We start from the raw sequence: 27,761 nt of genomic DNA on the forward strand, positions 1-27,761 counted from the left end.
TGCGGATATAGGACCCAAATATCGAGGCCGAAAGCTGGTCCCAAGACTGCACCCATTGGCAATGATATGGAGATGCCAGCATTGGACTGGGGCGGGCATTGTAAGACGTCTTCCAACGCCAGGTTGGACTTTAACCTGGTGTTGTTCTTACTGTGCCCGCTGGCAATTGCACTGGCTCAGTGATTTTTCCATAGGTGGCCTCCTAATCGTCCTTATGGTCGGCACAATCAGGGGGCTGACAGCGTCAGGACTTGAATGACGACAGCACTGCACTGAGAGGGGGGAGGGGCTCTGCTGAGGCAGATCGGACCTTCTGGGCTCCTTACCTTGGTAGAAATTCATGAACGGCTAAGGAGAGGTGTGTCAGGCTGATGGCAGAAACAGATCCCCCCCCCCCCCCCCCCCAGGGGATTGATAGGGCTTCTTTCCCCGCCTGCAGCCCTCTCTTTCGTACATGGATTCTGCAACTCCAATGCACTCCCCTTCCCAACCCCCCAGCTTGCCACGAGGTCGGTGACCTCCCCCCCACCCACAGTGTGCATTTGTTCTGCCTTCACACAAATGTTCATGACATTGTAAAATGGGCCGTGGGACTTTATGCGAATAATTAAAATTCACTGGCAGTAATATGGCTTCTTGTTATTCAACGCCCCCCTCCGCCCCGCCCACTCACCACCACCCCCACACACTCACCACCCTTGATGCCGTTCCCGCCATCAAGGGACTGCTGAAATCCAGCCCATTGACTATTGTGTTACTTCCAAGTTGTGAGGCCTGTGCGTCACTGGCAATATGCCTGAAAACGAGGCATAACCAATTGCCAGGTCAAGACTTCCTTGTTACTGAAGTAAGAATGAAGCTGGCACATTGTATCTTAACACATTGAACCTTTGAACATGAGAACGCCGAGCGACGTTGACCTTGATTTAGCTTACCGGGCAGCATGGTCATGTACCACATAATGGAGCTTAGTGCAGTCTTGCACCTCCCCTTTCCCCCAGCTTGATCTGCATCGTGTCACTGTGGGATGGTGAGTTCCAACCAGGGCAGGGAGCAGATCTCTGTTGTTACTGTGACAGCTCCCCCCACACCCTGTGCTACAATCGCAACAGCCAGCAAAATGGATCTGCTTGGATCCAGAATCTGTACGACTTGTGCAAAAGTACCTTTGGAGCCTGGCTGCTCCATTGAAAGAAGAGCCCTCTGCCAACCTGTGGTTAATTGTGTCAATTCTGCTTCCACCTCCAACTAAAAAGGAGTTTCTTGTTGAAGGTGGCAGCAAAATATTGTACAGTGGGAGAGTCAAGGTGTGTGCCCCTCAGGTCTGTTCTTCAGGAAAGGTTCCTGTCTTGGAACTGGCCAGCCTATCTGCAAAAATGCACAAGTGTCGGGCGTTTATTCAATTTTCATATATTGTCACTGGTATAAACTACTTCACAGAAAATGAAAGAAATAGTTGCAAAAGAACTTTTTGTCTACCACAGGAAGTGATTCAAAGAATCTTCCTGTGAATAACTATGAAGAAGAATGGTTTTTGGACAATAGGGTAATGCCCTTTTACCTGGGTGAGCTACACACAGTTTCTGACACCATCAACTTTGTTCAGTTCGGCACACACAAAAACTCACTGTGATGGTAAGTGATCTCATCGCTTATCCACAGTATCAGGTTCTTCAGGAGAAACAACAATTAATATGTCATTTGCATTACTACATCGTTAAGATAAAGCTGATCTGTTGAGTTAAGAAGTATGGAAATCTAGAAACATAGAAAATAGGAGCAGCAGGAGGCCATTCGGCCCTTTCAACCTGTTCTGCCAATCATTATGATCATGGCTGATCATCCAACTCAATAGTCTAATTCCATCGTTCCCCCCCCCATATCCTTGGATCGCCTTCCCCCCCAAGTGTTACATCTAACTGCTTCTTGAAAGCGTACAATGTTTTGGCCTCAACTGCTTTCTGCGGTAGCGAATTCCACGCTCTCTGGGTGAAGGAATTTCTCTTCATCTCGGTCCACCCCGTATCCTCAGACTGTGACCCCTGGTTCTCGGCACCCCCACCATCGGGAACATCCTTCTTGCATCTATAGATTCCATTAAAATAAAATGAGATAAGTACATTGTTGCAAGTATCTAGGTCATGGTTCATGTGCTTTAGAATGCACCTTTTAGTTTTAGAGTGTGGCTTTGAGGGTACAGGAATTAAAACTTATCTTTAGAAAATAGGATAAATGTAATAGCGCAAGTTTAGAGTCTATGGGCACGTCCCGTCGCGCCCGACTATGTGACCCTCGCTGGGCGAGACCATTGGGCTCATGTAAATATATCGCCGCCCGATTCTCCCGACGTCCGGGAATGAATGGTCTCACCTGGGAGACCTCGCCATGGCGACATTTAGCACTGGTCCACACAATCGGCACCTGGGGAGGTCTCTCAGGCCATTGGAGACACCTGGGTGGTCGGGCTCTGGGCAGGGCGGTACCCGGGCATTCCCGCTGCATCCTGGGAACCCTGGCGGTACCACCCAAGCACCCTGGCTGTGGTGCCTGGGTGGCACTGCCAGTCTGGAAGGGGCGATGCCAGGCTGGCAGTGCCAATGTACCTGGGTGGCAGTGCCAAGATGCCCAGGTGCAAGGTTGCTGATGCCAGGTATCAGGCCCAGAATGCCCTACCCGTAAGAAGTGGGGTGAGGGAGGGCTTGATGGAGGCCCCCTAAGAGGCAAGTTGGGCCGCTGAGAGGGGGTCGGGAGGCTGCAGTGGGGAGTCAGGGGGGGGGTCGAGAGATCGGGGTGGCATTTAAAAATGATGCCCCTTTCTCTTCCTGCATTGATGAGATAGCTTGTCCATGCAGGAGATGAGGTAAGTGCGGCCTTACCGAGGCCAACAAAGCAAAGTCTCGTTTGGTAGTGAGGTTGCAGTGCTGAGAAACACCCCACTATACCTGGCCAAAATGGGACTCTGTTTTTGTTAAACCGTGCCCTATTACACTTAAAAGACTGGGGTTATGTTGTCTCAAGAGGTTAACTGCTAGAAAGGTAAAATCATAAAACAACAGGAGGGCTCATTCAGCTAACGAGCTGGAGAAGTGATGTCTGTCATACCTGTACCGACAAGGATAGTCAAAAGAGATGTTCTGTTTTGTGAGGTAGAGCAAAATTAATTTATAAACATTGAATGAACCTGAAAGGTTGTAAAACCGGCTTACTTTATCAGATCAAAGAAGAAATTGCAAATGAGGGATAATTAATCTAAAGGCCGGTTTGAGGACAGCCCAGAGTAGGCTACATCACCATGGAGATGGATGAAGCTCAGGAAAGCTGTCTGGTTCCAGTTGATCTGGGTGTTTGCTGAGAGTGCGGTTTGGACCTCGTGTGGTTTGCTACTCACTGAGAGAAGATAGCCAAAGTAAATGGCATTTAGATTGGTTTGCACTATAAGCAGAATAAAAACACATAGCTCCATCATTGACCGTGTGGAATTCGGGTGAAGTTTAATCTCTGTTTGAATTTTGCGAGGGAACAGAAGCTGGAAGATTGCTAGTTTGAAACAAGTGGAAGAATCTGCAGTGGTCCTCACAGTCTTGGGGCAAAGAAAGCAACCAGCAGAGTTAGCTTGGAAATATTTAAAAGTAAGCAAAATAAGGGACTGAGGCCTCTGCGGTCAAGTATGGGTAAATTAAAGTTTTACCTTTGAGGATAGCTGAAGCTGATGGGAAATTCTCCAGGGGACTGTGGGATACTTATGTGTGGTCCCTACATAAATAAATAACTTTCAAGATTTATGCGTCTCGTAAGAAAATTCTTGGGGTGGGGAGAGGGGTGAAAGAATTGTACCTGTGTGCATATGATGCATAGTTACAAGCCATTGTTAAGTTAATAGCGCTTGTTTCATTTAATTATTTTATCTACAATAACGTTTGTGCTTTGTTTAAAAAGAAACTGAAACCTTGTGGTATAGTTCTATTGGTTAAAGCAAACTCTTGGAATCTCTCTTTGAATGCGAATGCTCCCTAACAGGATGGTAACAATTTGATGGAGAACCGAATATGTTGGTAGGGAGAGATGAAATAAGGTGGGAGGAGGCTCACCTGCAGCATAAAGAGCAGCATGGATTAATTGGGCTGATGGGCCTGTTTCTGAGTTGAAAACATTATGACCGAGATTTTCTGGGTGGAACAGGGCAGAGAATACGGTGGACCGGCAGGAAGTCCATTAACAACCGAGGGACTGGAAATCCCTGTTGATGTAATAGGCTTCCATGGTCTTGCCCCTCCCTATCTCCCAGTCCTCTTCCAACCCTATAATTTTCCATGAACTCAACGTTAAACTCCGGTTTGTTCTGTATTCTCACCGTTCTCCCCCATTGATGGCCATGCCTTCACCTGCCCGTGCCCTAAGCTTCGGAATTTCCTCTATAAATCTCTAAACAACCTGCCCATTCTTCGGATCTACCTACCTGACCATATTTTTAGCAGTCCATATTTAAATGCAGCAAGACCTGGACAGTATCCAGGCTTGGGAGGGCAAGTAGCAAGTTACATTCGTGCCACACAAGTGTCAGGCACTGACCATCTCTTCCAAGAAAGGATCTAACCACCGTCCCTTGACATTCAATGGCATTACCATCGCTGAGTCCCCCACAATCAACATCCTGGGTGTTACCATTGATCAGAAACTGAACTGGATTAGCCACATTAATACTGTGGCTAACAAGGCAGGTCAGAGGCTCGGAATACTACGGCGAGTAACTCATCTCCTGACCCCCCCAAAGCCTCTTACCATCTACAAGGCACAAGTCAGGAACGTAATGGAATGCTCTCCACTTGCCTGGATGAGTGCAGCTCCAACAACACTCAAGAAGCTTGACACAATCCAGATCAAAGCAGCCCATTTTATTTGCTCTTCCTCCCACCAGCTTTCAAACTCTCCACCACCAACGAACAGTGATAGCCGTGTGTACCATCTACAAAATGCACTGCAGTAACTCACCAAGGTTCCTTTGACAACACCTTCCAAACCCATGACCACTATCATCTAGAAGGACAAGAGCAGCAGATAGCTGGGAACCCCACCACCTGGAGTTTCCCCTCCAAGTCACTCACCACCCTAACTTGGAAATATATCGCCGCTCCTTCACGTGTCGCTGGGGCAAAATCCTGGAATTCCATCCCTAATAGCGCAGTGGGTGTACCTACACCTCAAGGTCTGGAGCGGTTCAAGAAGGCAACTCACCACCACCTTCTGAAGGGTAACTAGGGATGGGCAATAAATGCTGGCCTAACCAGCGATGGCCACATCGGTAAATGAATAAAAAAAAGTCCTCCCTCCGAATATCTCCTCCTTTGGCTTTGCATCAATATTATTAGCTTGTTTATTGCTTCTATGAAGCAATTTGGCAGTTTATTTTCCAAGTTAAGGGTGTTGTACCAACGTAAGTTATTATCGGAGAATTTCTGCTCTCTATCCTATTGCTCTGTAGGAAGGCCTTTGGGTTTGAAGGTTTGGAATGCTCTCTCTGCCCCACTTTGTTCTTTTAAGGTGTTCCTTACAACCGTCCCCTTTGATCAGCCTTTTGGTCCTCCAGCCCAGTATCTCCCGATGTGATTTGGTGCTCAGTTATCTTATAATACTCTGGTGAAGTGTCTTGGGATGATTTATTACATTCAAGGTGCCAGAAAAATACAAATTGTTGATGTTATTGATGGGTTGACAACAGTGATCGGGTTTACAGCAACAACCTGCAGTTATACAGCGCCTGTCACATCAGGAAATGTCTCGCAGTGCCTGACAAAAGTGTAATCTGATTAAAATGGATGCCAAGCCAGTCAGGGATATGACCAAAAGCTTGGTCAAAGAGGGTCTCATTGGAAGAGGGGCATGTGGAGTGGTTTAGGGGGTATCCCAGTTGAAGGCCCAGCTGCCGATGGGGGAGCAAAATGTGTAAGATGTCAGAGTTGGAGGTACGGCAAGTGCAAGGGTGATTGAAGGCTGGAGGATGTTGCATGGATTAGGACTGAGGAAGCCATGAAGCGATGTTGAACACAAGGATGGGAATTTTAAACTGCAAGTGTTGTGGCACTGGGAACCAATGTAGGTGTACAAGGATTGGAGTGATGTGGGAGTGGACTTGCTTCAGGGGACATACATGCATATGAACATATGAATTGGGAGTAGGCCACTCGAGCCATTCAATAAGATCATGATTGATCTCATTTTAACCTCAGCTTCACACTCCTACCTACTTCTGATGACCTTTCATCCCCTTCCTTCTCAAGAATCTTCCTATTTCTACCTTAAGTGTATTCAACGGCTCTGCCTCAACTATCTTTTGAGGAAGGACCTTCTGAGAGTGACCTCTGCCTTAAATAGGCGACCCCTCATTTTTAAACAGTGTCCCCTCGTTCTAGATTTTCCAACAAGTGGAAACATCCTTTCCACATCCACCCGTCAAGATTCATGATAATCTTGTATGTTTCAATCTAGTCGCCTCTTACAAACTCAATTCTTCTAAACTCCAGTGGATACGAGGGATAGAATCCCAGCAGCAGAGATTTGTATCCAAAGGCACCCAGATCCCTCTGTACTGCAGTAATCTGCAGTCTCTCTTCATTTAACTAATATTCCGTTTTTCTATACTTCTTTGCCAAAGTGGATAACCTCACATTTTCTCACATTATACTCTTATCTGCAAAATCTTTTGCCTATTCACTTAACCTTAACTATACCCCTTTGCAGACTTTGTATCCACCTCACAACTTGCCCTCCTACCTAGCTTTGTGTCACCAGCAACTTTGGCTGCAAAACAGCCGGTGCCTTCATCCAACTCATTACTGCAGATCATAAATAGTTGACGCCCCAGCACTCTTTAAAAAAACTCTTTTTTATTCTCCTCTTTTTCAACATTTTCTTCAATAAGCAACCAAAGAAAAAACAAACACAAACAAATACAATAACAATCCCCCGCACACAAACCGCGCCCCGCTCAATATACAGACCTAAACATCCACCCGTACAATCCAGGTAAAAAAAACACAACTTAACAATCAATCCGTAAAGAGTGTGACCAAGGACAACCATGCCACCAACACCTCCTTCCCCCCCTCTAATGTTCAATGGCAAACAATTCTCGAAAGAGCATAATAAACAGTCCCTAATAATTGTGAAACCCGTCCTTCATCTCCTTCAGCTGAAATTTCACCTCCTTGAGAGTTAGAAAACTCAATTTCTGCCGTGAAAAGTGCGGCCCCACCCAGCGACCCAGCCTCCTCCATCTTTCCAGTTGCCGAGCCGACCGTTTCGCTCACCGGTAAACCTTCAGTCACCCACTTCTTCACGGCGGCTTTCTTTTGGCTCTTGGGCAACCTCCTTCCTTATGTCTTCCTGCACTTATTTCATGAAAAATTGCCCCTGGGACGGGGGATTAAATTCTTTGATTTAAAAAAATCGAGCCTCAAGCAGGAGCCACCCAACGTGCGACTTCCTCCTACATGTCGCCAGCTGACGTCACGAGGCCCCAGCACCTGATCCCTGTGCGACTCCTACTGGTAACAGTTTGCAAAGCTGAAAATGGCCCATTGGTCCCAATTCCTGTCCGTCCGCCAACGCTCGATTTGTGCTAATATATCACCCCCAACACCGCGTGCAGGAACCTTGTACGCGGCACTTTATCGAACACCAACAATTGAGTAGGCTGACCAACAGCTTAACAAATACTGGCACTGGCCCCCCTCCACAAATCAAAAGAACAGCTGGAGTGAATACAAGCTTCTATGTGCTATGACATGTGAAAACAGATAATTAAACTAAAATTGCAGTGAGTTTCTTGTCACATGAGCTGTAGGCATAACAAACATATCTATTCATGCTGTGGATGGGGGCTGATGGGGAACGTCGTAGGTGTGCAGGTGTTGTACGAATTAGATTTTTTTTGGGAGAAGGATTCTCGCCAGGATTCACATCCCGGAGAAATATTTTTAATCAATGATTCATTTAGTGCGTTTGCCGCCATTTTATATCCTGCAATGGACCAGCTCCTTTTAAAACTTCCAGGTATGTATGTTATTACAAATACTGAATTATTAATGATCATTATCATTGTTCATTTTCCAGTCATTTTTATTGGCACCATCATGAGACAGTGCTGTGGTCTGCTCTGCACCCACCACCAATCTACCCCCGCCCCGCACACCGGGCTTACCCCAACTCATTCAATACTCCGTCAGCCTCCCATCCCGTGCCACGTCAAATACGTGCTCATCCCCTCCCTCAACTGTTTCAGGACCACCTGCTGCTGCTCTTTGTAGCGACTCCTGCCAGGAGATCCTCTGCCGCGGCACACCACGCTCATGTGCCTCGCGCCATCCTCACATCCATTGTAGCGGGTCTGCAACCTCTCTGTGACGTCCACCATCCAACCACACCTAGGTCGACCCCTCCTTCTGCTGACCTCCACTCTTCCTTCTGGTCGAAGTCTCTGCAGCTTCTCAGCTCTGATCAAATGGTTGAAATGTTGACTTTTTTCTGGACAGAGTTCTTTCTGCTCTGGTAATTTCAAGCACCTCTCAATTTGACTTATACTCAGCATTCAGATTCCAAAGGCCTCTATTTTCTTCCACAGGCCCTTAAAATTATCCATGTGTCTGTGACATACAGGAAAGTGGGTAGAATGCAGCATCACATGAGATTTTCCCTTGTTACAAGCTTGGAGTTATCTTGTTGTTCACACATCCTTCAGATTCACAAAATTACTTCTGGCTATCTTCATCCTTCGGCTGACTTTGTCGTAGCATCTACCATCTATTCTTATCATTTTTCCTAAAGAGACAAACCTATCAGCTTGTTGCAGTGTGGCATCAGCTTCTTCAATCTTCACTCTAATTCCCTCTCATGTATTCCTTCTAACTTACCGCCTTCTATTCAAGAGAGCAATTTGTCCCCAGTGCATGATTGCATAAAAGTCACAGGTACATAGGAAAATGTGTTGTAAATACAAAGCCATTTATTCAGATGTCTGGGAGGGGGACAGAAGTCCCATGCCTTGAATTGCTGGTGCATCCCAACCACCTTCTGGCCTAATTTCCACTTAGCACCACGGTGAAAAGATGTTACTTGTGTTGGCAGCACGGTAGCATTGTTGGGCAGCACGGTAGCATTGTTGGGCAGCACGGTAGCATTGTTGGGCAGCACGGTAGCATTGTTGGGCAGCACGGTAGCATTGTGGAAAGCACAATGGCTTCACAGCTCCAGGGTCCATAAGACCATAAGACATAGGAGCGGAAGTAAGGCCATTCGGCCCATCAAGTCCACTCCACCATTCAATCATGGTTGATTTCAACTCCATTTACCCGCTCTCTCCCCATAGCCTTTAATTCCTCGAGAAATCAAGAATTTATCAATTTCTGTCTTAAAGACACTCAACGTCCCGGCCTCCACCGCCCTCTGTGGCAATGAATTCCACAGACCTACCACTATTCTGGCTGAAGAAATTTCTCCTCATCTCTGTTCTAAAGTGACTCCCTTTTATTCTAAGGCTGTGCCCCCGCGTCCTAGTCTCCCCTGCTAATGGAAACAACTTCCCTACGTCCATCCTATCCAAGCCATTCATTATCTTGTACGTTTCTATTAGATCTCCCCTCAACCTCCTAAACTCCAATGAATATAATCCCACGATCCTCAGACGTTCATCGTATGTTAGGCCTACCATTCCTGGGATCATCCGTGTGAATCTCCGCTGGACCCGCTCCAGTGCCAGTATGTCCTTCCTGAGGTGTGGGGCCCAAAATTGCTCACAGTATTCTAAATGGGGCCTAACTAGTGCTTTATAAAGCCTCAGAAGTACATCCCTGCTTTTATATTCCAAGCCTCTTGAGATAAATGACAACATTACATTTGCTTTCTTAATTACGGACTCAACCTGCAAGTTTACCTTTAGAGAATCCTGGACTAGGACTCCCAAGTCCCTTTGCACTTTAGCATTATGAATTTTGTCACCGTTTAGAAAATAGTCCATGCCTCTATTCTTTTTTCCAAAGTGCAAGACCTCGTACTTGCCCACGTTGAATTTCATCAGCCACTTCTTGGACCATTCTCCTAAACTGTCTCAATCTTTCTGCAGCCTCCCCACCTCCTCAATACTACCTGCCCCTCCACCTATCTTTGTATCATCGGCAAACTTGGCCAGAATGCCCCCAGTCCCGTCATCTAGATCGTTAATATATAAAGAGAACAGCTGTGGCCCCAACACTGAACCCTGCGGGACACCACTTGTCACCGGTTGCCATTCCGAAAAAGAACCTTTTATCCCAACTCTCTGCCTTCTTTCTGACAGCCAATCGTCAATCCATGTTAGTACCTTGCCTCGAATACCATGGGCCCTTATTTTACTCAGCAGTCTCCCGTGAGGCACCTTGTCAAAGGCCTTTTGGAAGTCAAGATAGATAACATCCATTGGCTCTCCTTGGTCTAACCTATTTGTTATCTCTTCAAAGAACTCTAACAGGTTTGTCAGGCACGACCTCCCCTTACTAAATCCATGCTGACTTGTCCTAATCCGACCCTGCACTTCCAAGAATTTAGAAATCTCATCCTTAACGATGGATTCTAGAATTTTGCCAACAACCGAGGTTAGGCTAATTGGCCTATAATTTTCCATCTTTTTTCTTGTTCCCTTCTTGAACAGGGGGGTTACAACAGCGATTTTCCAATCCTCTGGGACTTTCCCTGATTCCAGTGACTTTTGAAAGATCATAACTAACGCCTCCACTATTTCTTCAGCTATCTCCTTTAGAACTCTAGGATGTAGCCCATCTGGGCCCGGAGATTTATCAATTTTCAGACCTTTTAGTTTCTCTAGCACTTTCTCCTTTGTGATGGCAACCATATTCAATTCTGCCCCCTGACTTTCCTGAATTGTTGGGATATTACTCATGTCTTCTACTGTGAAGACTGACGCAAAGTACTTATTAAGTTCCTCAGCTATTTCCTTGTCTCCCATCACTAGATTACCAGCGTCATTTTGGAGCGGCCCAATGTCTACTTTTGCCTCCCGTTTGTTTTTAATGTATTTAAAGAAACTTTTACTATCATTCCTAATGTTACTGGCTAGCCTACCTTCATATTTGATCCTCTCCTTCCTTATTTCTCTCTTTGTTATCCTCTGTTTGTTTTTATAGCCTTCCCAATCTTCTGACTTCCCACTACTCTTTGCCACATTATAGGCTCTCTCTTTTGCCTTGATGCATTCCCTGACTTCCTTTGTCAGCCATGGCTACCTAATCCTCCCTCTGATAACCTTTCTTTTCTTTGGGATGAACCTCTGCACTGTGTCCTCAATTACTCCCAGAAACTCCTGTCATTGCTGTTCTACTGTCTTTCCCACTAGGCTCTGCTTCCAGTCAATTTTCGTCAGTTCCTCCCTCATGCGCCTGTAATTACCTTTATTTAACTGTAAAACCTTTACATCTGATTCTACCTTCCTTCTTTCAAATTGCAGACTGAATTCTACCATATTATGATCACTGCTTCCTAAGTGTTCCCTTACTTTAAGATCTTTTATCAATTCTGGCTCATTACATAACAATAAGTCCAGAATAGCCTGTTCCCTCGTGGGCTCCATCACAAGCTGTTCCAAAAAGCCATCCTGTAAACATTCAATGAATTCCCTTTCTTTGGGTCCACTGGCAACATTATTTACCCAGTCCACCTGCATATTGAAGTCCCCCATGATCACTGTGACCTTGCCTTTCTGACATGCCCTTTCTATTTCGTGGTGCATTTTGTGCCCCTGGTCCTGACCACTGTCAGGAGGCCTGAACATAACTCCCATTATGGTTTTTTTGCCTTTGTGGTTCCTCAACTCTACCCACACAGATTCCACATCGTCTGACCCTATGTCGTTTAGTGCTATTGATTTAATTTCATTTCTAATTAACAAGGCAACCCCGCCCCCTCTACCCACCTCGCTGTCTTTTCGATAGGTTGTAAATCCCTGGATGTTTAACTGCCAGTCCTGAACCCCCTGCAACCACGTCTCTGTGATGCCTACCACATCATACCTGCCAGTCACAATCTGGGCCACAAGCTCATCTACCTTGTTCCGTACACTGCGGGCATTTAAATATAGCACCTTTAATTCCCTATTGACTGTCCCTTTTTGTTTTCTTAGTGTGGTGGACCTTGGTTTACTGAGCCTTTCCATACACTGTGTCATATTTTGTGAGATGGGGACTACCGTAACCTCTCCTGAGCTCTGTCTTTTCGTGATTTTTTTGTAATCCTAAGCAGCTACGCTTCCCACTGATTCCTTCACCTCTTGGTTCCCTGACTTTCCCTTCCCCCCCAATCTCTAGTTTAAAGTCCTATTGACCACCCTATTTACTCTTTTCACCAGAACACTGGTCCCAGCTCGGTTCAGGTGGAGACCATCCCAACGGTATAGGTCCCCCCTGTCCCAAAACTGATGCCAGTTGACCTGAGAACAGCACGGGCAACAATAACATCTTGCATTCATATAACACCTTTAATGAAGCAAGCTGCTTCATAGGAACATTACCAAACAAAATGGTACCCAGAAACACAGAAAGAGATATTTAACATGGTGGGGGGAGGGGTGCAGTGATGTATGGGTCAGTGGCCCCATGCCCCTAGTATCAAAGTTTGGAGTGAGCCTGCCTGCTCTTGGCTGACTCATCTTGCAGCCATTAAATGGCCGCCGGGCCTTTAATTGGCTTAAGGTGGGATTTCTGCACCTTCGGAGAGGAAATGCCATCTCTGATATCTGTCAGTCAACCAAATGACTTGCAGCTCTCCTATCAGTGTGCCACTGGTGGTCATTGCTGGAACTGCAGGCCATCCTGAAGAGGAGACGTCCATGGACTTTCAGATAAGAATGAGGTCTCACTGTTGCCATGGTGCCCAATTTTAGACCCTCCTCTAACCACCCCCTTTCACTTAGCAAGGGATAAAATTCCATTTTTATTTTTATTCCCATGTATCTGCTGCCTTGTCGTTCTAAATGATAGTGGTCTTAGGTTTGGACGTGCTGCCTAAGGAACCTTGGTGACTTCCTACGGTGCATCTTGTAGATGGTACACACTGCTTACCACTGCGTCGGTGGTGGAGGGAGTGAATGCTTGTGGATGGAGTGTCAATCAAGCGAGCTGCTTTGTCCTGGATGGTGTCGAGCTTCTTGAGTGTTGTTGGAGCTGCACTCATCCAGGCAAGTGGGAATATTCCATTACACTCCTGACTTGTGTTGTGTATAATGAACAGGAGTTGAGGAGTCAGGAGGTGGGTTACTCGCCGCGGGGTTCCTAATCTCTGACCTGCTCTTGGCACCACAGTATTAATATGGCTAGTCCAGTTCGGTTTCTGGCAAACGGTAACCTCCAGGATGTTGATAGAGGGGGAGATTCAGCAATGTCATTGAATGTCCAGGAGCGATGGTTGGATTCTCCATTATTGGAGATGGTTATTGTCTGGCACTTGTGTGGCACAAATGTTACTTGCTTTGGGTACAGGAGACCAAAAACTGTGTCAAAGAGGTAGGTTTTAAGGTGCAACTTAAAGGAGGAGAAAGATGTATACATGTTCTCCCGGTGTCTGTGTGGGTTTCCTCCGGGTGCTCCGCTTTCCTCCCACAGTTCAAAGATGCAGATTGGCCACGCTAAATTCCCCCTTAGTGTCCAAAAGATTAGGTGGGTTTACTGGGTTACGGGGATTGGGCGGAGGCATGGGCTTAAGTCGGGTGCTCTTTCCAAGGGCCGGTGCAGACACGATGGGCTGAATGGCATATTTCTGCATTGTCAATTCTATATATACACACACATAGAGAGAGAGAAATTTAGGGAGGGAGTTCCAGATTTTAGGCGGTTCAAATGCCACGTGGGTTTCTGTGCTGAGAAACAGCGCTGTGTTGTTATGAATGCAGTCTGTCCATCCAAATATACATTTTGGGTGGGATCTTCCAGCCTTTCCCGCCACGGATTTTGCAATCCCAGCGAAGTTAACCCCACCCCTCACAGTAGGTTCCCTGGCCACAGCGCGGGTGAGCCATGCAAAAGCCTGTGGACTTTAATAGGAAGTGAAAGATCGGTTATTGCACCACAATAAAATGTATAATCTTAGCTGTGTTTATTTCCCCTGTTATCATAGAATCATAGAATTTACAGTGCAGAAGGAGGCCATTTGGCCCATCGAGTCTGCACCGGCCCTTACAAAGAGCACCCTACTGAAGCCCATGTATCTACCCTATCCCCAGAACCCCGTAACCCCCTACTTAACATTTTTGGACACTAAGGGCAATTTATCATGGCCAATCCACCTAACCTGCTCATCCTTGGCCTGTGGGAGGAAATCCATGCAGACACAGGGAGAACGTGCAAACTACGTACAGACAGTGACCCAAACCCGGATTCGAACCTGGGACCCTGGAGCTGTAAAGCAACCGTGCTAACCACTATGCTACCATGCTGCCCACTTGTGCGAAAATAACCAGTCGATACAAAGTTGAGCAACGTAGGTTGTCTGTAACTGAAGCTTTCTTGAGGCTAGGTATGATGAGGTTATATTTGAAAAGCAGTTGATGCCACACAATTTTCTGTTACTGGGAAACCCTTAAATAAAATAATCCATTCATACCCATTTTGCCCTGTGCAAACTGTCTTGTTTCTAAATAAAGAAAATATTTCCAAAATATACCAGCTATTTTAATGCTTATTTATAATCTGCAGAAGGTGTCATCATTTGAATTGTAAATATCTAAATCATGAATTTCACAGTGCTTTAGGCAAAGTAATAAGTATTATTGAATCATATTATTAAAACAAAATGGGATTTCATAGATATAAATCTATATATAGAATAAATTAGAAATGTTGTGTATGATATTGATATATAAACATCATGATTAATAGGAGACAGAATCATTTCCTGAGCAGAAATGCTGTAAATGTAATTGAATTAATTTTGTAGCCACATTTGGAGAATTTTCTGAAATATACACTCGGCAATGTAGTGTATGTGTGTGTGCGCGTGGTTGGTTGTGTGCATGTGTTTGTGTCTGGTCTGCATGTTTGTGTGCTTCTGTGTTTGTGTGCTTGGGTGCTTGTGCGTGCATGCTTGTGCATGTGTATATTTGTGCGTTTCTGTATGTGCACGTGTCTTTGTGCATGTATTTGTGCGTGTGTACTTTTCTGTTTGTGAGCGTGTGTGCATTGTGCGTGTGTATTTGTTTGTGTGTGCATTTGTGCGTGTGTGTGCTTTTGTGTGTGTACTTGTGTGTGTATGTGTGTGCATGTGTACTTGTGTGCGTGTGTATGTGTGTATGTATTTGTGTGTGAGTGTGTGCATTTGTGCCTGTTTATGTATTTGTGTGTGTGTATGTATTTGTGCGTGAGTGTGTGTATATTTGTGAACGTGTGTGTGAGTTTGTGCATGTGTGTGTGTATTTGTGCTTGTGTGTATTTGTGCATGTGTGTATCTGTCTGTGTGTATCTGTCTGTGTGTATTTGTGAATGCATATGTGTGTATTTGTGCGTGTGTGTATCTGTCTCTGTGTATCTGTCTGTGTGTATTTGTGAATGCATGTGTGTGTATTTGTGCGTGTGTGTGTGTGTATTTGTGCTTGTGTGTGTATTTGTGCGTGTGTGTATCTGTCTGTGTGTATCTGTCTGTGTGTATTTGTGAATGCATATGTGTGTATCTGTGCGTGTGTGTGTATTTGTGCATGTGTGTATTTGTGCATGTGTGTATTTATGTGTGTGTGTATTTATGTGTGCGTGTGTATTTATGCGTGTGTATTTATGTGTGTGTGCATATTTATGTGTGTGTGTATTTGTGCATGTGTGTGTATTTGTGCATGTGTGTATTTATGTGTGTGTGTGTGTATTTGTGTGTGTGCATTTGTGTGTGTGTGTATTTGTGCATGTGTGTTCTGTATTTGTGTGCATGTGTATTTGTGCGTGTATTTGTGTGTGTGTGTATTTGTGCATGTGTTTGTGTCTGTATTTGTGTGTGTGTGTATTTGTGTGCGCGTGTATTTGTGCGTGTGTGTGTATTTGTGCGTGTGTGTATTTGTGCATGTGTGTATTTGTGCGTGTGTGTGTGTCTGTATTTGTGCGTGTGTGTGTGGAGCCCAGTGCTCTGATCTGAGTCAGAAGGCTGTGGATTCAGGATGTGAGTAGTTAACCTAGGTTGGGGATTGACTCCCTCCTGAGGAGTGCTGCATGGTTGGAAGTGCTGCACTTTTGAATAAGGTGTTAAAACAGTCGGATGGTTCAACTGGATTGCAAAAGATCTTAAAAGAAGAATAAGAAATTCTCCTGGTGACCTACTACATATTCTTCTCTTAACGAAAAATAGGTCATTTGTTTCAATTGCCAATTATTTGTGGGACCTTGCCATATGTATCTGCTCACAATTGGTGTACTTCATAAGACTATGGGTTGTGAAGCTCTTTGGGCTCACTCTAACCCTCTGAGTCCACTGTTTAAAAAGAAAAGTATCCATTTGCATTTTCAGTTTCAGTCCTTGAAATGGATGACTGGTCATTGGTATAGATGCATTGGAGAACAATTTCACGCAGAAGCTCAGGGCATACATCTGGGGTCAGACCAAACTGGGAGAAGTCAGTAGTGCTCAGCAGCTGTAGAAACATGACCTTCTTTAGCTGGACATTCTCTTGATCGTGATCAATGCCAATCTAGGGGATTCCTGCTGTCGTTGCTTTCTCGTGTCCCTGACTGATTGCTGGTTTGATTAGAGACTCAAATGGTAGGTCTCCTGGGCCTGTCAATCAACAAAATATCAAACTAAAATTTTATACCATATCTATTGAGAGTGAAAACACATCCCTCACCAGCCCGACTTGACTCGCCAAAGCAGCACAGCTCCATTCAGTCTGAAAAATTAATTCTCCGTCTCTATAGGCCCTCCTTCCCAATCGTCACAGTTCGTTTCCACTCTTGTTGGGTCGACAGGAGGTTGGAGATCTCCCTGGTCATCATTAGGGACGCTCTAAGCAGCAAGAAAGATCTGACATTTTTATACAGCAACTATCATGTCTTCAACTGCTTTACCGCCATGGATTACGTCTGTAGCAATGTCAGTAATGTTGGAAGTCAATTTGTGCACAGCAAGCTCCCATAAACAGCAAATGCGCGAATGATGAGATGCTCTGTTCTCAGTGTTGTTGGTTGTGGGATAAACGATGGCCGGAGTACAAGGGATAACTCCCCTACTCCTCTTCAGATAGATGGGGGGCTGGATTCTTCGTTTGTGAGGTCAAGTGTTGACACTAGCAGACTTTCCCGACAGAAAACTCGGCACAAAACCCTCACTGCTTGCGGTACCGGTGAGGAGCTAGCACCGGCGGCGAGTGAAACTCCTACAGATCGCGGCGAAAACGGCCGGAGAATGGCTGGAGAATGGGCCGCGCATGCTCAGGGCTGACTACCTGCACCAGTCACGCCGTAAAACGTGGCGCCGGCCGTGCCCGAACCCTAACCCGCCAACCGCGACTCCACTGGCCACCCCCTACCAGTCCCCCCAGCCCTAGCAGAAGCCCTCCCAGCCTGCGGCATGAATGCCGGCCGAGTGTGGCAGCGCTGGACACTGTCTGCAGCTGGCACGCTGGGTTCCCGCACGCTTGGGACCACACGTGGCCCACGCCATCGGGAACTCGGCCCATCGGGGGCGGAGCATCGCGGGTGAGCCTGCCAATGATGTGCCAAATGCGTTGAAATGGCGCGCATCGCCGGTTTGGGGGGGGGGGGGGGCAGAGCATGGCTGACCGGCGTCAAACCAGTCCCGGCCCTGATTCTGCCGTCAGAATCCATTCTCCGTCCGATCGCCGATCACAATGTCGGCGTCAGGCTATGGAGAAGCCAGCCTGGGATCTTTTGCAATTCACATGAGAGGGAAGAAGAGGCTTTGCTTTAACATCTCATCTGAAAGGCAGCTCCATCGGCAGCCAACTGTCCCTCGGTACCGCATTGGAGATCAACCTGGATTATTTACATGGAGTTTACAGAATAAGGTCTCGCGGAACACAGCAATAATAAAGTAATAAACTGAATCTTCGATCATGGCCACAATCGAGTTCCAAGTCAAATGGAACACAGCGATTGATCTGGACTCAGTGATGACCAGCCAGTAGTGTGGGAATGAAAGCATGATCACAAATATAATTCCCGGCACTGATTTTGGAAATTAATATGTTATTTCCAACAGGGGCTTGACAGGTTCCTCTGCTGAATTAGATGCTCAAGGATTGCCATTGTGAGAAAATAGTCAGGCACCGCATTGTTTCTGTGACATTATTTTACTCAGGCATACTTCTACTTTCTGAGATTGGACGTTCCTCGTCGTTAATTGCCGGAACAGTATTGAGCTGGAGAGTTCCTTCTGTCTGGAAGACTTTGTGGTTCGGGGCTGGCTGAGCTTGGTGGGGCATTGTTTTTAAGCATCCCAAAATTGTAGAATCCTGTTGCTGCTCGCAAGCTGAGAAATTAGTCAAACGGCGGAGGAGACTTGAGAGACCGATGGGACTGGCGAGCAAGCTTATATTTACTGGCGGCCATTAGCTGCCGTGTTTTGTGGTGTCCTCCTTTCCTGATGGGCGTTAATCCTTCCTTCGGATATGATCAGCAAATCTTCTCTGAAGCCTCACCCAAGTGGCCATCCTTGATTTGTTATCTCGAGCTACTTTGACTCCACTGCACAGAAACAGGCCATTCAACCCATCTGGTCCATGCCAGTGTTTATAGATCATAGATCATAGAATTTACAGTGCAGAAGGAGGCCATTCAGCCCACCGAGTCTGCACCGGCACTTGGAAAGAGCACCCTAACCAAGGTCAACACCTCCACCCTATCCCCATATCCCCATATCCTAGTAACCCCACCCAACACTAAGGGCAATTTTGGACACAAAGGGCAATTTATCATGGCCAATCCACCTAACCTGCACATCTTTGGACTGTGGGAGGAAACCGGAGCACCCGGAGGAAACCCACGCACACACGCGGAGGGTGTGCAGACTCCGCACAGACAGTGACCCAAGCCGGAATCGAACCTGGGACCCTGGAGCTGTGAAGCGATTGTGTTATCCACAATGCTACCGTGCTGCCCTTTATGCTCCACATAAGCATCCTCCCACCCCATTTGATCGAACCTGATCAGTCAAACCTTGCCTTCCTTTCTCCCTCATGTGTTTATCAGCTGCCATTAAATGTATCTGTCCAACTCGTCTCAACTACACCTCCCGGTGACGAGTTCCACGTTCCCACCATTGTCTCTGTAAAAATACTTTTCCTGAATTCCCTATCAGATTTATTAGTGACAATCTTAATATTTTGTCGCCTAGTTTTTGAATCCCCTTCAAGTGGGAACATTACTACGTCCACCATCATGAACCGCTTCACCATTTTTAAAGAACAGTTATCGGGTCACATCTCCGCTTTCCCTTTTTTAGAGTAAAGAAACAAAAGCTTATTAGTCCTTTCCGATAATTAATCGCCGCTCAACTCTTGTCATGGGATGGGGACCAGAGCTGTGCCCAGTGTGGTCTAACCGAGATTCTGAAGAAGTTTAACGTCACTTCACTGCTTTTCAATTCAGTCCCCTGGAGAAATGGACCCTCCTGCTTGTGTTGCCTTTTTGTTTAAGGGCTTGTTAAACTTTGCCGCTACTTTTGGTGGTTAGTTTCCTTTGTCGCTCTGTCCCATTTATATGTGAGTTCTGAGGTTGAGTGGTGGGGGTACTGTTGGTCTACGAAAGACAATCTTAAACCACTGCTCATCGGACAGTCACATGCAAACGCATGAGAAAGCGCTGCCCATGGGCAGCACGGTGGCGCAGTGGTTAGCTTTGCTGCCTCACGGCGCCGAGGTCCCAGGTTCGATCCCGGCCCTGGGTCACTGTCCGTGTGGAGTTTGCACATTCTCCCCGTGTTTGCGTGGGTTTCGCCCCCACAATCCAAAGAGTGCAGGCTAGGTGGATTGGCCACACTAAATTGTCACTTAATTGGAGAAAATTAATTGGGTACTCTAAATTTATTTTAAAAAAAGAGAAAGCGCTGCCCGACTGGAATCGGTGGTTAGGAAGAACACAAAAAAGGAAAGAACGCTGGAGATAGGAGCAGGGGTGGATTGGACGGCCCATCACGCCTGCGCCACTATTCAGTTTGATCTTGGAACTAATGTTTCGGGCCTGGATGACTCTTTGTCAGAGGTAAATGATCTAGGTAATGGTTGAGCAGGAAACCGGGAGAATTTACTTTTCCACTTCAAGTAATCTCATTGGGAGTTTCTTGCATCCAGTTGAGAAGACAGGCAGGGCCTCGGTTTGATCGCTCCGTCCTCTGCTGTGTATTGGTCGGGACAACTGCTGTCCTTCGCGCAGCACCATGGGAGCCTTTATCGCCAGATGAGAGGACAGCCATGACCTCAGATTAACATCACATCCAAAAGAGGGCATCTCTTGACAGTGCCGCGCACCCCTCAGTACTGCAAGGGACCTTGGTTGATTTCCTAGCCCGGAGATGTGAAGGCTAATTACAGCAGCTCCAAAAATAAACCAAATCAGCGACGGCAGAATTTGAAACCTCGATCTTTCCCAAACCCCTTGACCAAGCCTATTGTGCAACAGGTGATCCAGAGAGCACAGCCCCACAAATAGAGCAATGTGTGGTAGGGGCCTTAAGGGGTACCTGAACCCGGAGTTTCAGGTTCCGAGGCAGGGCACTACCCACTGAGCCACATGACCCCCCCCCCCCCCCACTCTTGATCAGTTGGTTTCTCTCTAAAATTGTTTTATTTTCACCGCTGTGCAATTATTGTGAAATTAATACGGTCAAGAATCATGGAATCCCTACAGTGCAGAAGGAGACCATTCGGCCCATCGAGTCTGCACCGACCCTTTAAAAGAACACCCTACCTGGGCCCACTCCTCCACCCGATCCCCATAACACCCCCCTAACCTGCATATCTTTGAACACTCAGGGGCAGTTTAGCTTAACCAATCCACCCTAACAAGCACATCTTTGGACGGTGGGAGGAAAGCGGAGCACCCGGAGGAAATCCACGCAGATACCGGAGAGCGTACGAACTTCACATAGACAGTCACCCAAGGCCGGAATTGAACCCGAGTCCCTGGCGCTGTGAGGCAGCAGTGTTAACCACTGTGCCACCCTGCCCCTTGCTGCATTACTCGGTATTGACAATTTCACCCCTCAGCCGTAAAATTAGGTCTGCGAGGTACTGCCCAGGGAGAGCACAACCGTCTAATATTTGGTCCTTGTCTAGATTGAGTTGTTTGAACCAGTTTTGTGGTGGGGTGTGGAATGCTCCAAATGATTGAGAATAGGGGACGTGTTGAGGCGCAGTGGGCAGAGTTCCTGCCTCTGAGCCTGATGCTCTGGGTTCGGGTCCCACCCCAGGACGTGATGGCCAAGGAAGGTGAGTTCATGACATGGCCAACCTGCGTGAATCCTTCCAACACGCCAATGGCCAGCGGGAAGAGCGGGAGAGACTTCTGGTCAGCCACACTTGATGTGGAGTGACACCCCCTTGAGCTATAAGCCCCTGGCGGCAGACTAGCGACCTATCCCGGGATTTACTAGCTATGGAAGCAGTCGAACGTCTGCCTTAGTGACCACTAGGTGATGGAGGAGAATGGGAATCGAATCTCGAGTGGGAGTTAAAATTAGCCAGAGTTCACCAGATTGATCCCTGGGGTCTTATGTTACAAAGCTGAGTAAATGAGTCAATTTGATCTATTTTCTCTGAAGGTTGAGGATCTTTGGAATTCTCCACCTTAGAGGGTTGTGAATGCTTCATTATGGGATCGATTGTAAGACTGAGATAGACAGAGTTTTGATCTCTTAGGGAATCAAGGGACAAGGGGAGTGAGCAGGAATGGTCGTATTGAACAGCGGAGCAGGCACGACCGGACATGTAGGCCACTCCTGCTCCTCATTTCCTGTGCTCTCATGTTATTGCTCCATAACGTTCTCCAGTGACTCCTGATAGGAAGCGCTTGCGCGCAGCTGTTAAAGCGAGGGCAGAGTTGGACTAGGGTATGATGCCTCCAGTGGAGGGATAGCCGCCCCCCCCCCCCCCCACCCACAATCCGAGCGCACCCGCTAAGATACCTGAGAAACATTGGGCGGGATTGTCAGTTGCCCACCGCCAATATCGTAATCGGCAATCGGGTGTAGAATTGACTCCGACCCCCAAATCGGGGCTGGCGACAGTCTGTCGCCGGTCAACCATGCTCCGCCCCCTCGGAAATGCCATAATCGCGTTGTGCGCCGTGCTACGGCATGCAGGTCATCAGCCATACGCATGCGCGGCCAGGCACCCGCCCATTCTCCGGCTGTTTTTGACGCGGGAGCCTGGAGTTATTTTTTTCCTTCTACGATGTAATAAAAGAAGTGCTTAAAGTTTGTATTTTCTTTTTTAGATTGATTCTTTCCTCCCCGAATATTCACTTGTTTATTTCCTTCTCACAGGCCACTCACCAAAACTCCTCCTGCTCCAGCCAGGGGAGCAGGATGGGTTGGGCCACAGACTTCTCCGTGACTGTCAGCAACGCTGTTCCATCATCAGTCAGCAGAAAGCCCAAGTGAAGTGGGGTGAGCCGGACGATGTCAGTTTCTTCCCTCCTCCGGAGATGGAACGTCTCACTTCTAAGTGGTGCTCCATCTAGCAGGCCAGCTGGAAAACTGACACACACAAAATTTAAAAAAAAAACACTCACCTGACTGAGGCGGACTGTTCTGAGTGGCGGGAAGCTCCAGGATTCGGAACTTGGGGATCTTGCGGTTGGGACTCCGGCACTCAACAGACCTGAGTGACTGGAATGCTGTCAAGCCCATTGTTGTAATTTGATCACTGTCGCTGGACAATCCCAATTGGCTCCTGACTATCCCTTTTCTTTTCCACTCTTACCGAGGAGGTTCTTGCCATGTAGGTTGCGCTTTGCGCCCGCACCCTGTTCCCAGCCTGAAGCGAAGCCAGCGGCCTTCATGTACACGCGCGCGAAGAGAGCGGGGTCCCCTTCTTCGCCCCGGGGAGCCATTTTTGCACGTGTGCTGTAGTGAGGAATTGAGGGGAGTCGGGTCTTTCTTCTTTTTTTTTGTGAATACTTTTTAATCTGGAAGCACATTCACCATGGGTTCTCAACTCCCTGCTACGGTACACATGCGCAGTCATTGCATTAAGCACTTGGAAGAAATGATGCCTGAAATGGGATTGGAGGACACCAAGATAAATGTGTTGTATAGGTTCCAATGACCTTGTTTGGCGAAAAGGAAATTTGTACAAATCCCCAGCTTGACCGCTCCCATTCCCCACCCCGCAGCCAGTGTCTGGTTCTCACTCACTTACGACCACTATTGCACTTCTTTGTCCACCTCCAACAGCACCTGATGCCACCATGAGCGGCACTTTGTTAATGGCGAGTGGGACATGTGCTTCAGAGGGAGGTTGATTCAATCCTGACAGTGTTTCCGCACCCCCCCTCCCCCCCCCCCCCCCCACCCCATCCTCCCAGAAGGCAGACCGATCCCACTGAACTCGCGCAGTTTTCAACCCCATCAACGAGAGCTGGTGGCCCAGGCCCTGCCCCTCTGGGACACCCGAGGCTCCCGTGGTCAAAGCTGCTGCAGGATTGCTTTATTTAAAAGAGAAAAAAAAAAATAACTGGAACAAAATATTAAACGGTGTCTTTTCATTAATGAGTGTTTCGATTGAACTGATGGGACAGATTTTGTGGCGAAGAATATCTTTCACGTTGCAGGCACAGCAGGGACCTTTGAATAAGCTTTCTTGTGAGCTGTATCATTATACTTATTCCTTTTAAAGCAGATTTGGAATTTTAAAAATAAAGTCAAAAGCTGTTTTTTTTTTTTAGCTTTCAGCGTGGTTTATTTATCCATTGTTCACATGGAGGCTCCGTAAATCTTCTTTTGTGACATAAGGGAGTGGAGTGGTTATGTTACTGGGTAAAGTCATTGAGAGGCCTCGATTTAATCCGAGAGGCTGAGAGTTTGAAACCCCACCATGGCAACATGAGTTCATGTTTTTAAAATATCAGGAAAATAATAGGCTCTCATGTTATTGCTCCACAACGCTCTCCAGTGATTCCTGATAGGAAGCGCTTGCGCGCAGCTGTTAAAGCAAGGGCAGAGTTGGACTAGGGTATGATGCCTCCAGTGGAGGGATAGCCGCCCCCACCCCCCCCAACCCACAATCCGAGCGCACCTGCTAAGATATCTGAGAAACATTGGGCGGGATTGTCAGTTGCCCAACACCAATATCGTAATCGGCAATCGGGTGTAGAATTGACTCCAACGCCAAAATCCGGGCTGGCGACAGTCTGTCGCCGGTCAACCATGCTCCGCCCCCTCGGAAATGCCATAATCGCGTTGTGCGACGGCATGCAGGTCATCAGCCATACGCATGCACCAGCAACAGGGAGCGGGGGAAGCTCAGATCGTCATAAAAGCCCAATTGCTAATGTGCGAGAGGGACGAGCTTTCTGCCATCCTTACCAACTCTGACCCATATGTGACTCCTGTCCCACACCCAACGTGGTTGACTGCCCTCTGAAGTGGCCCCTCAGCGACTCGGGATGGACAATAAATGCTGGCATTACCAGCGAGGTCCATATCCTAAGAATGATTAAGAGGAGAACAAAATCCCTTTCACGTGACCCAACTGGCCAGAAGCAACGGCAATGATCTCAACTGCACTTTGATCCTCCTCAAAGTGAGGGTCCCGCTTAAGAAGCTCAGACCCGGGTTCAGGACTCGGATGAACGGTATTAAGCTGCTGACACTGTAGGACAGTTGCTGTTGGGCGCAGAAGATGCGGAAATTACAACAGAAATGCATCTCATTTCCTGTGGTGAGGAAGTGCATTCTTCGCTGCTAATGGGAAGCAGCTTTGCATCACCGTGTGTATAACCTTGCTGCAGTGAACTTCCTGGCTGGGAGCCTAAAGGCCTGTTCCGCTGCAGGAAGCCAAGTGGTTTCATGTGAAGCTGACAGGAAAGGCTTGCTGGGATGAGTAACCCATGGCACGTCTCTGGGATCGGAAGGGATGCAAAAAGGATAAATTAAAGCTGTTCCCGCCGATTTCACCTCCAATGAAATGAAAACTGCTCATTGTCACAAGTAGGCTTCAAATGAAGTTACTGTGAAAAGCCCCTAGTCACCAAATTCCGACGCCTGTTCGGGGAGGCTGGTCTGGGAAGTGAACCCGCGCTGCCGGCCTGCTTTCAAAGCCAGCCATTTAGTCCTGTGCTAAACCAGCCCATCCTTGGTTCTGGAAATCGGAAAGCATAGCTTCACCTACTTGTCCAGCCGTGCATTCTATCTACAAGCTCACTGGTTTTGCCCACCTGTGGGAGGTTACGCTGTCTGTGTGTGTGTGTGTGTGTGTGTGAGGGTCAGGGGGTGGGTGGTTTCTCCATGTTTCTCTTCCAGCTGGAGCTCCAATACAAGATGGTGCAAAGCCAAGGATGCGTGTGCAATCGCTGCGTCAACAGCCGCCTGCTTTTAGTGGCAAACGAGTGCCCAATGCGTTTGTGAGCTGTGCACACTCAGTAGCGCATGGTGCAGCATTGGAGCTGCATTTCAGCACAGCTCCCACACGTCCAGGGGATCGTTGTCGCTGATATGGCAGTCACTGGCGATGGTGATGATGCTTTTTTGTGAAATAGGATTTCTGATGCTTGAAGACAATCCAGTCGTACACTTTCTGACAGAAGATTTAATAAAATTGTGTAAGAAGAAAATAAACGATTTGTTGGAACATCCTCGTAGGTTATTTTTGGATGCACATTTGAAATTCTTCTTCAGTCTGTGAACTCGTCTACCATCAACAACCAGCCCAAATTGGGCCAATGTCTTCATCGGGAAGTCTTGCAGAGAATCTGGTGGTGGTTAGTTTAACACAGTAACATGTTGAATTGTCCACTTTATTTAAGGAATAAAATACAACATATCAAACAAATAATTGCTCCTTAAAATTACAGGAGTCTCGACTTTTCTCTACACATGAATGTACTGGCACTTGTTTCAAAACTCTATGATTCACCTTAACATCTTGCTTTCTCTCCCTCTTGTTTTAAAACTTCTTATTTAAGAATGGGTTGGAGTCATAGTGTCATAGATGTTTAAAGCATGGAAACAGGCCCTTCGGCCCAGCTTGTCCATGCCGCTCAATTTCTATCACTAAGCTAGTCCCTCTTGGCTGCATTTGGGCCATATCTCTCTATACCCACCCTGCCCATGTAACTATCTAACTGTTTCTTAAAGGAAAAAATTGTACCCGGCTATACCACTGCCTCTGGCAGCTCATTCCAGATGCTCATCACCCTCTGTGTGAAAAAGTGTCCCCTCTGGTCTCTTTTGTATTTCTCCCCTCTCACCTTAAACTTATGCCCTCTAGTTCTAGACCTCTCTACCTTTGGGAAAAGATGTTGACTATCTACCTTATCTATGCCCCTCATTGGGCAGCACGGTGGCTCAGTAGGTTAGCACTGCAGTCTCACGGCGCTGAGGTCCCAGGTTCGATCTCGGTTCTGGGTCACTGTCCGTGTGGAGTTTGCACATTCTCCCTGTGTTTGCGTGGGTTTCACCCCCACAACCCAAAAATGTGCAAGGTAGGTGGATTGGCCACGCTAAATTGTCCCTTTATTGGAAAAAATTAATTGGGTACTCTAAAAAATTTTTTTAAATCTATGCGCCTCATTATTTTATAGACCTCTATAAGATCACCCTTAAGCCTCCTATGCTCCAGGGAAAAAAGTCCCAGCCTATCCAACCTCTCCTTATAACGCAGACCATCAAGTCCTGGTACCATCCTCGTAAATCTCTTCTTCACTCTTTCTAATTTAACAATATCCTTCCTATAATATGGTGACCAGAACTGAACACAGTATTCCATGTGTGGACTTACTAATGTCTTGTACAACTTCAACAAGACTTCCCAACACCTGTATTCAACGTTCTTTATTTAAAAATTTACTGTACCCAATAATTTTTATTTTTCCAACTAAAGGACAATTTAGAGTGGCCAATCCATCTACCCTGCACACCTTTGGGTTGAGGGGGTAAGACCCATGCAGACACGGGGAGAATGTGCAAACTCCACATGGACCGTGACCCGGGGCCGGGATTGAACCCGGGTCCTCGGCGCTGTGAGGCAACAGTGCTAACCACTGCGCCACTGTGCCGCCCTCCGTATTAAATATTCTGACCAATAAAACCTAGCATGCTGAATGTCTTTTTCACCCACCCTGTCCACCTGTGACTCCGCCTTTAAGGAGCTATGAACCCGTATTCCTAGATCTCTTTGTTCTGTAACTTTTCCCAACTCCCTGCTATTAACTGAGTCGGTCCTGCCCTGATTTGATCTACCAAAATGTATCACCTCACATTCATCCAAATTAAACTCCATCTGCCATTCATCGGCCCACTGCCCAATTGCTCAAGGTCCTGTTTCAATCCATCTTCACTATCCACTATGCCACCAATCTTGGTGCCATCTGGGAACTTACTAACCCTGCCTCCTACATTCTCATCCAAATCATTAATCTATATAACAAATAACATTGGACCCAGCACCGATCCCTGAGGCACACCACTAGTAACAGGCCTCCAGTTAGAAAAACCACCCTCCACAACCACCCTTTGGCTTCGGTCGCCAAGCCAGTTTTGTATCCAATTAGCTACCTCACCCTGGATTCCGTGAG

General features: G+C 47.0%; 1 protein-coding gene across 5 annotated transcripts in view; it reads left to right on the plus strand.

Moving 5' to 3' along the window:
* Positions 1-27,761, plus strand: part of lef1 (lymphoid enhancer-binding factor 1) — a 196,586-nt gene that overhangs the window by 148,156 nt on the left and 20,669 nt on the right. For 2 of the 5 annotated variants that reach the window (XM_038792690.1, XM_038792691.1), the window contains exons 10-11: positions 1,485-1,635; positions 22,510-22,648. The exons of 1 other annotated variant lie outside the window; for it this stretch is intronic. In XM_038792690.1, the coding sequence (XP_038648618.1) occupies positions 1,485-1,633 (149 nt within the window). In that variant the 3' untranslated portion in view covers positions 1,634-1,635; positions 22,510-22,648. Of the gene's footprint in view, positions 1-1,484; positions 1,636-22,509; positions 23,908-27,761 lie in introns of those variants that run through there. 2 more of the 5 variants (XM_038792688.1, XM_038792689.1) reach the window with 1 other exon arrangement.

The sequence above is a fragment of the Scyliorhinus canicula genome, chromosome 3 (genome assembly GCF_902713615.1).
Source record: "Scyliorhinus canicula chromosome 3, sScyCan1.1, whole genome shotgun sequence".
Lineage (NCBI taxonomy): Eukaryota > Metazoa > Chordata > Chondrichthyes > Carcharhiniformes > Scyliorhinidae > Scyliorhinus > Scyliorhinus canicula.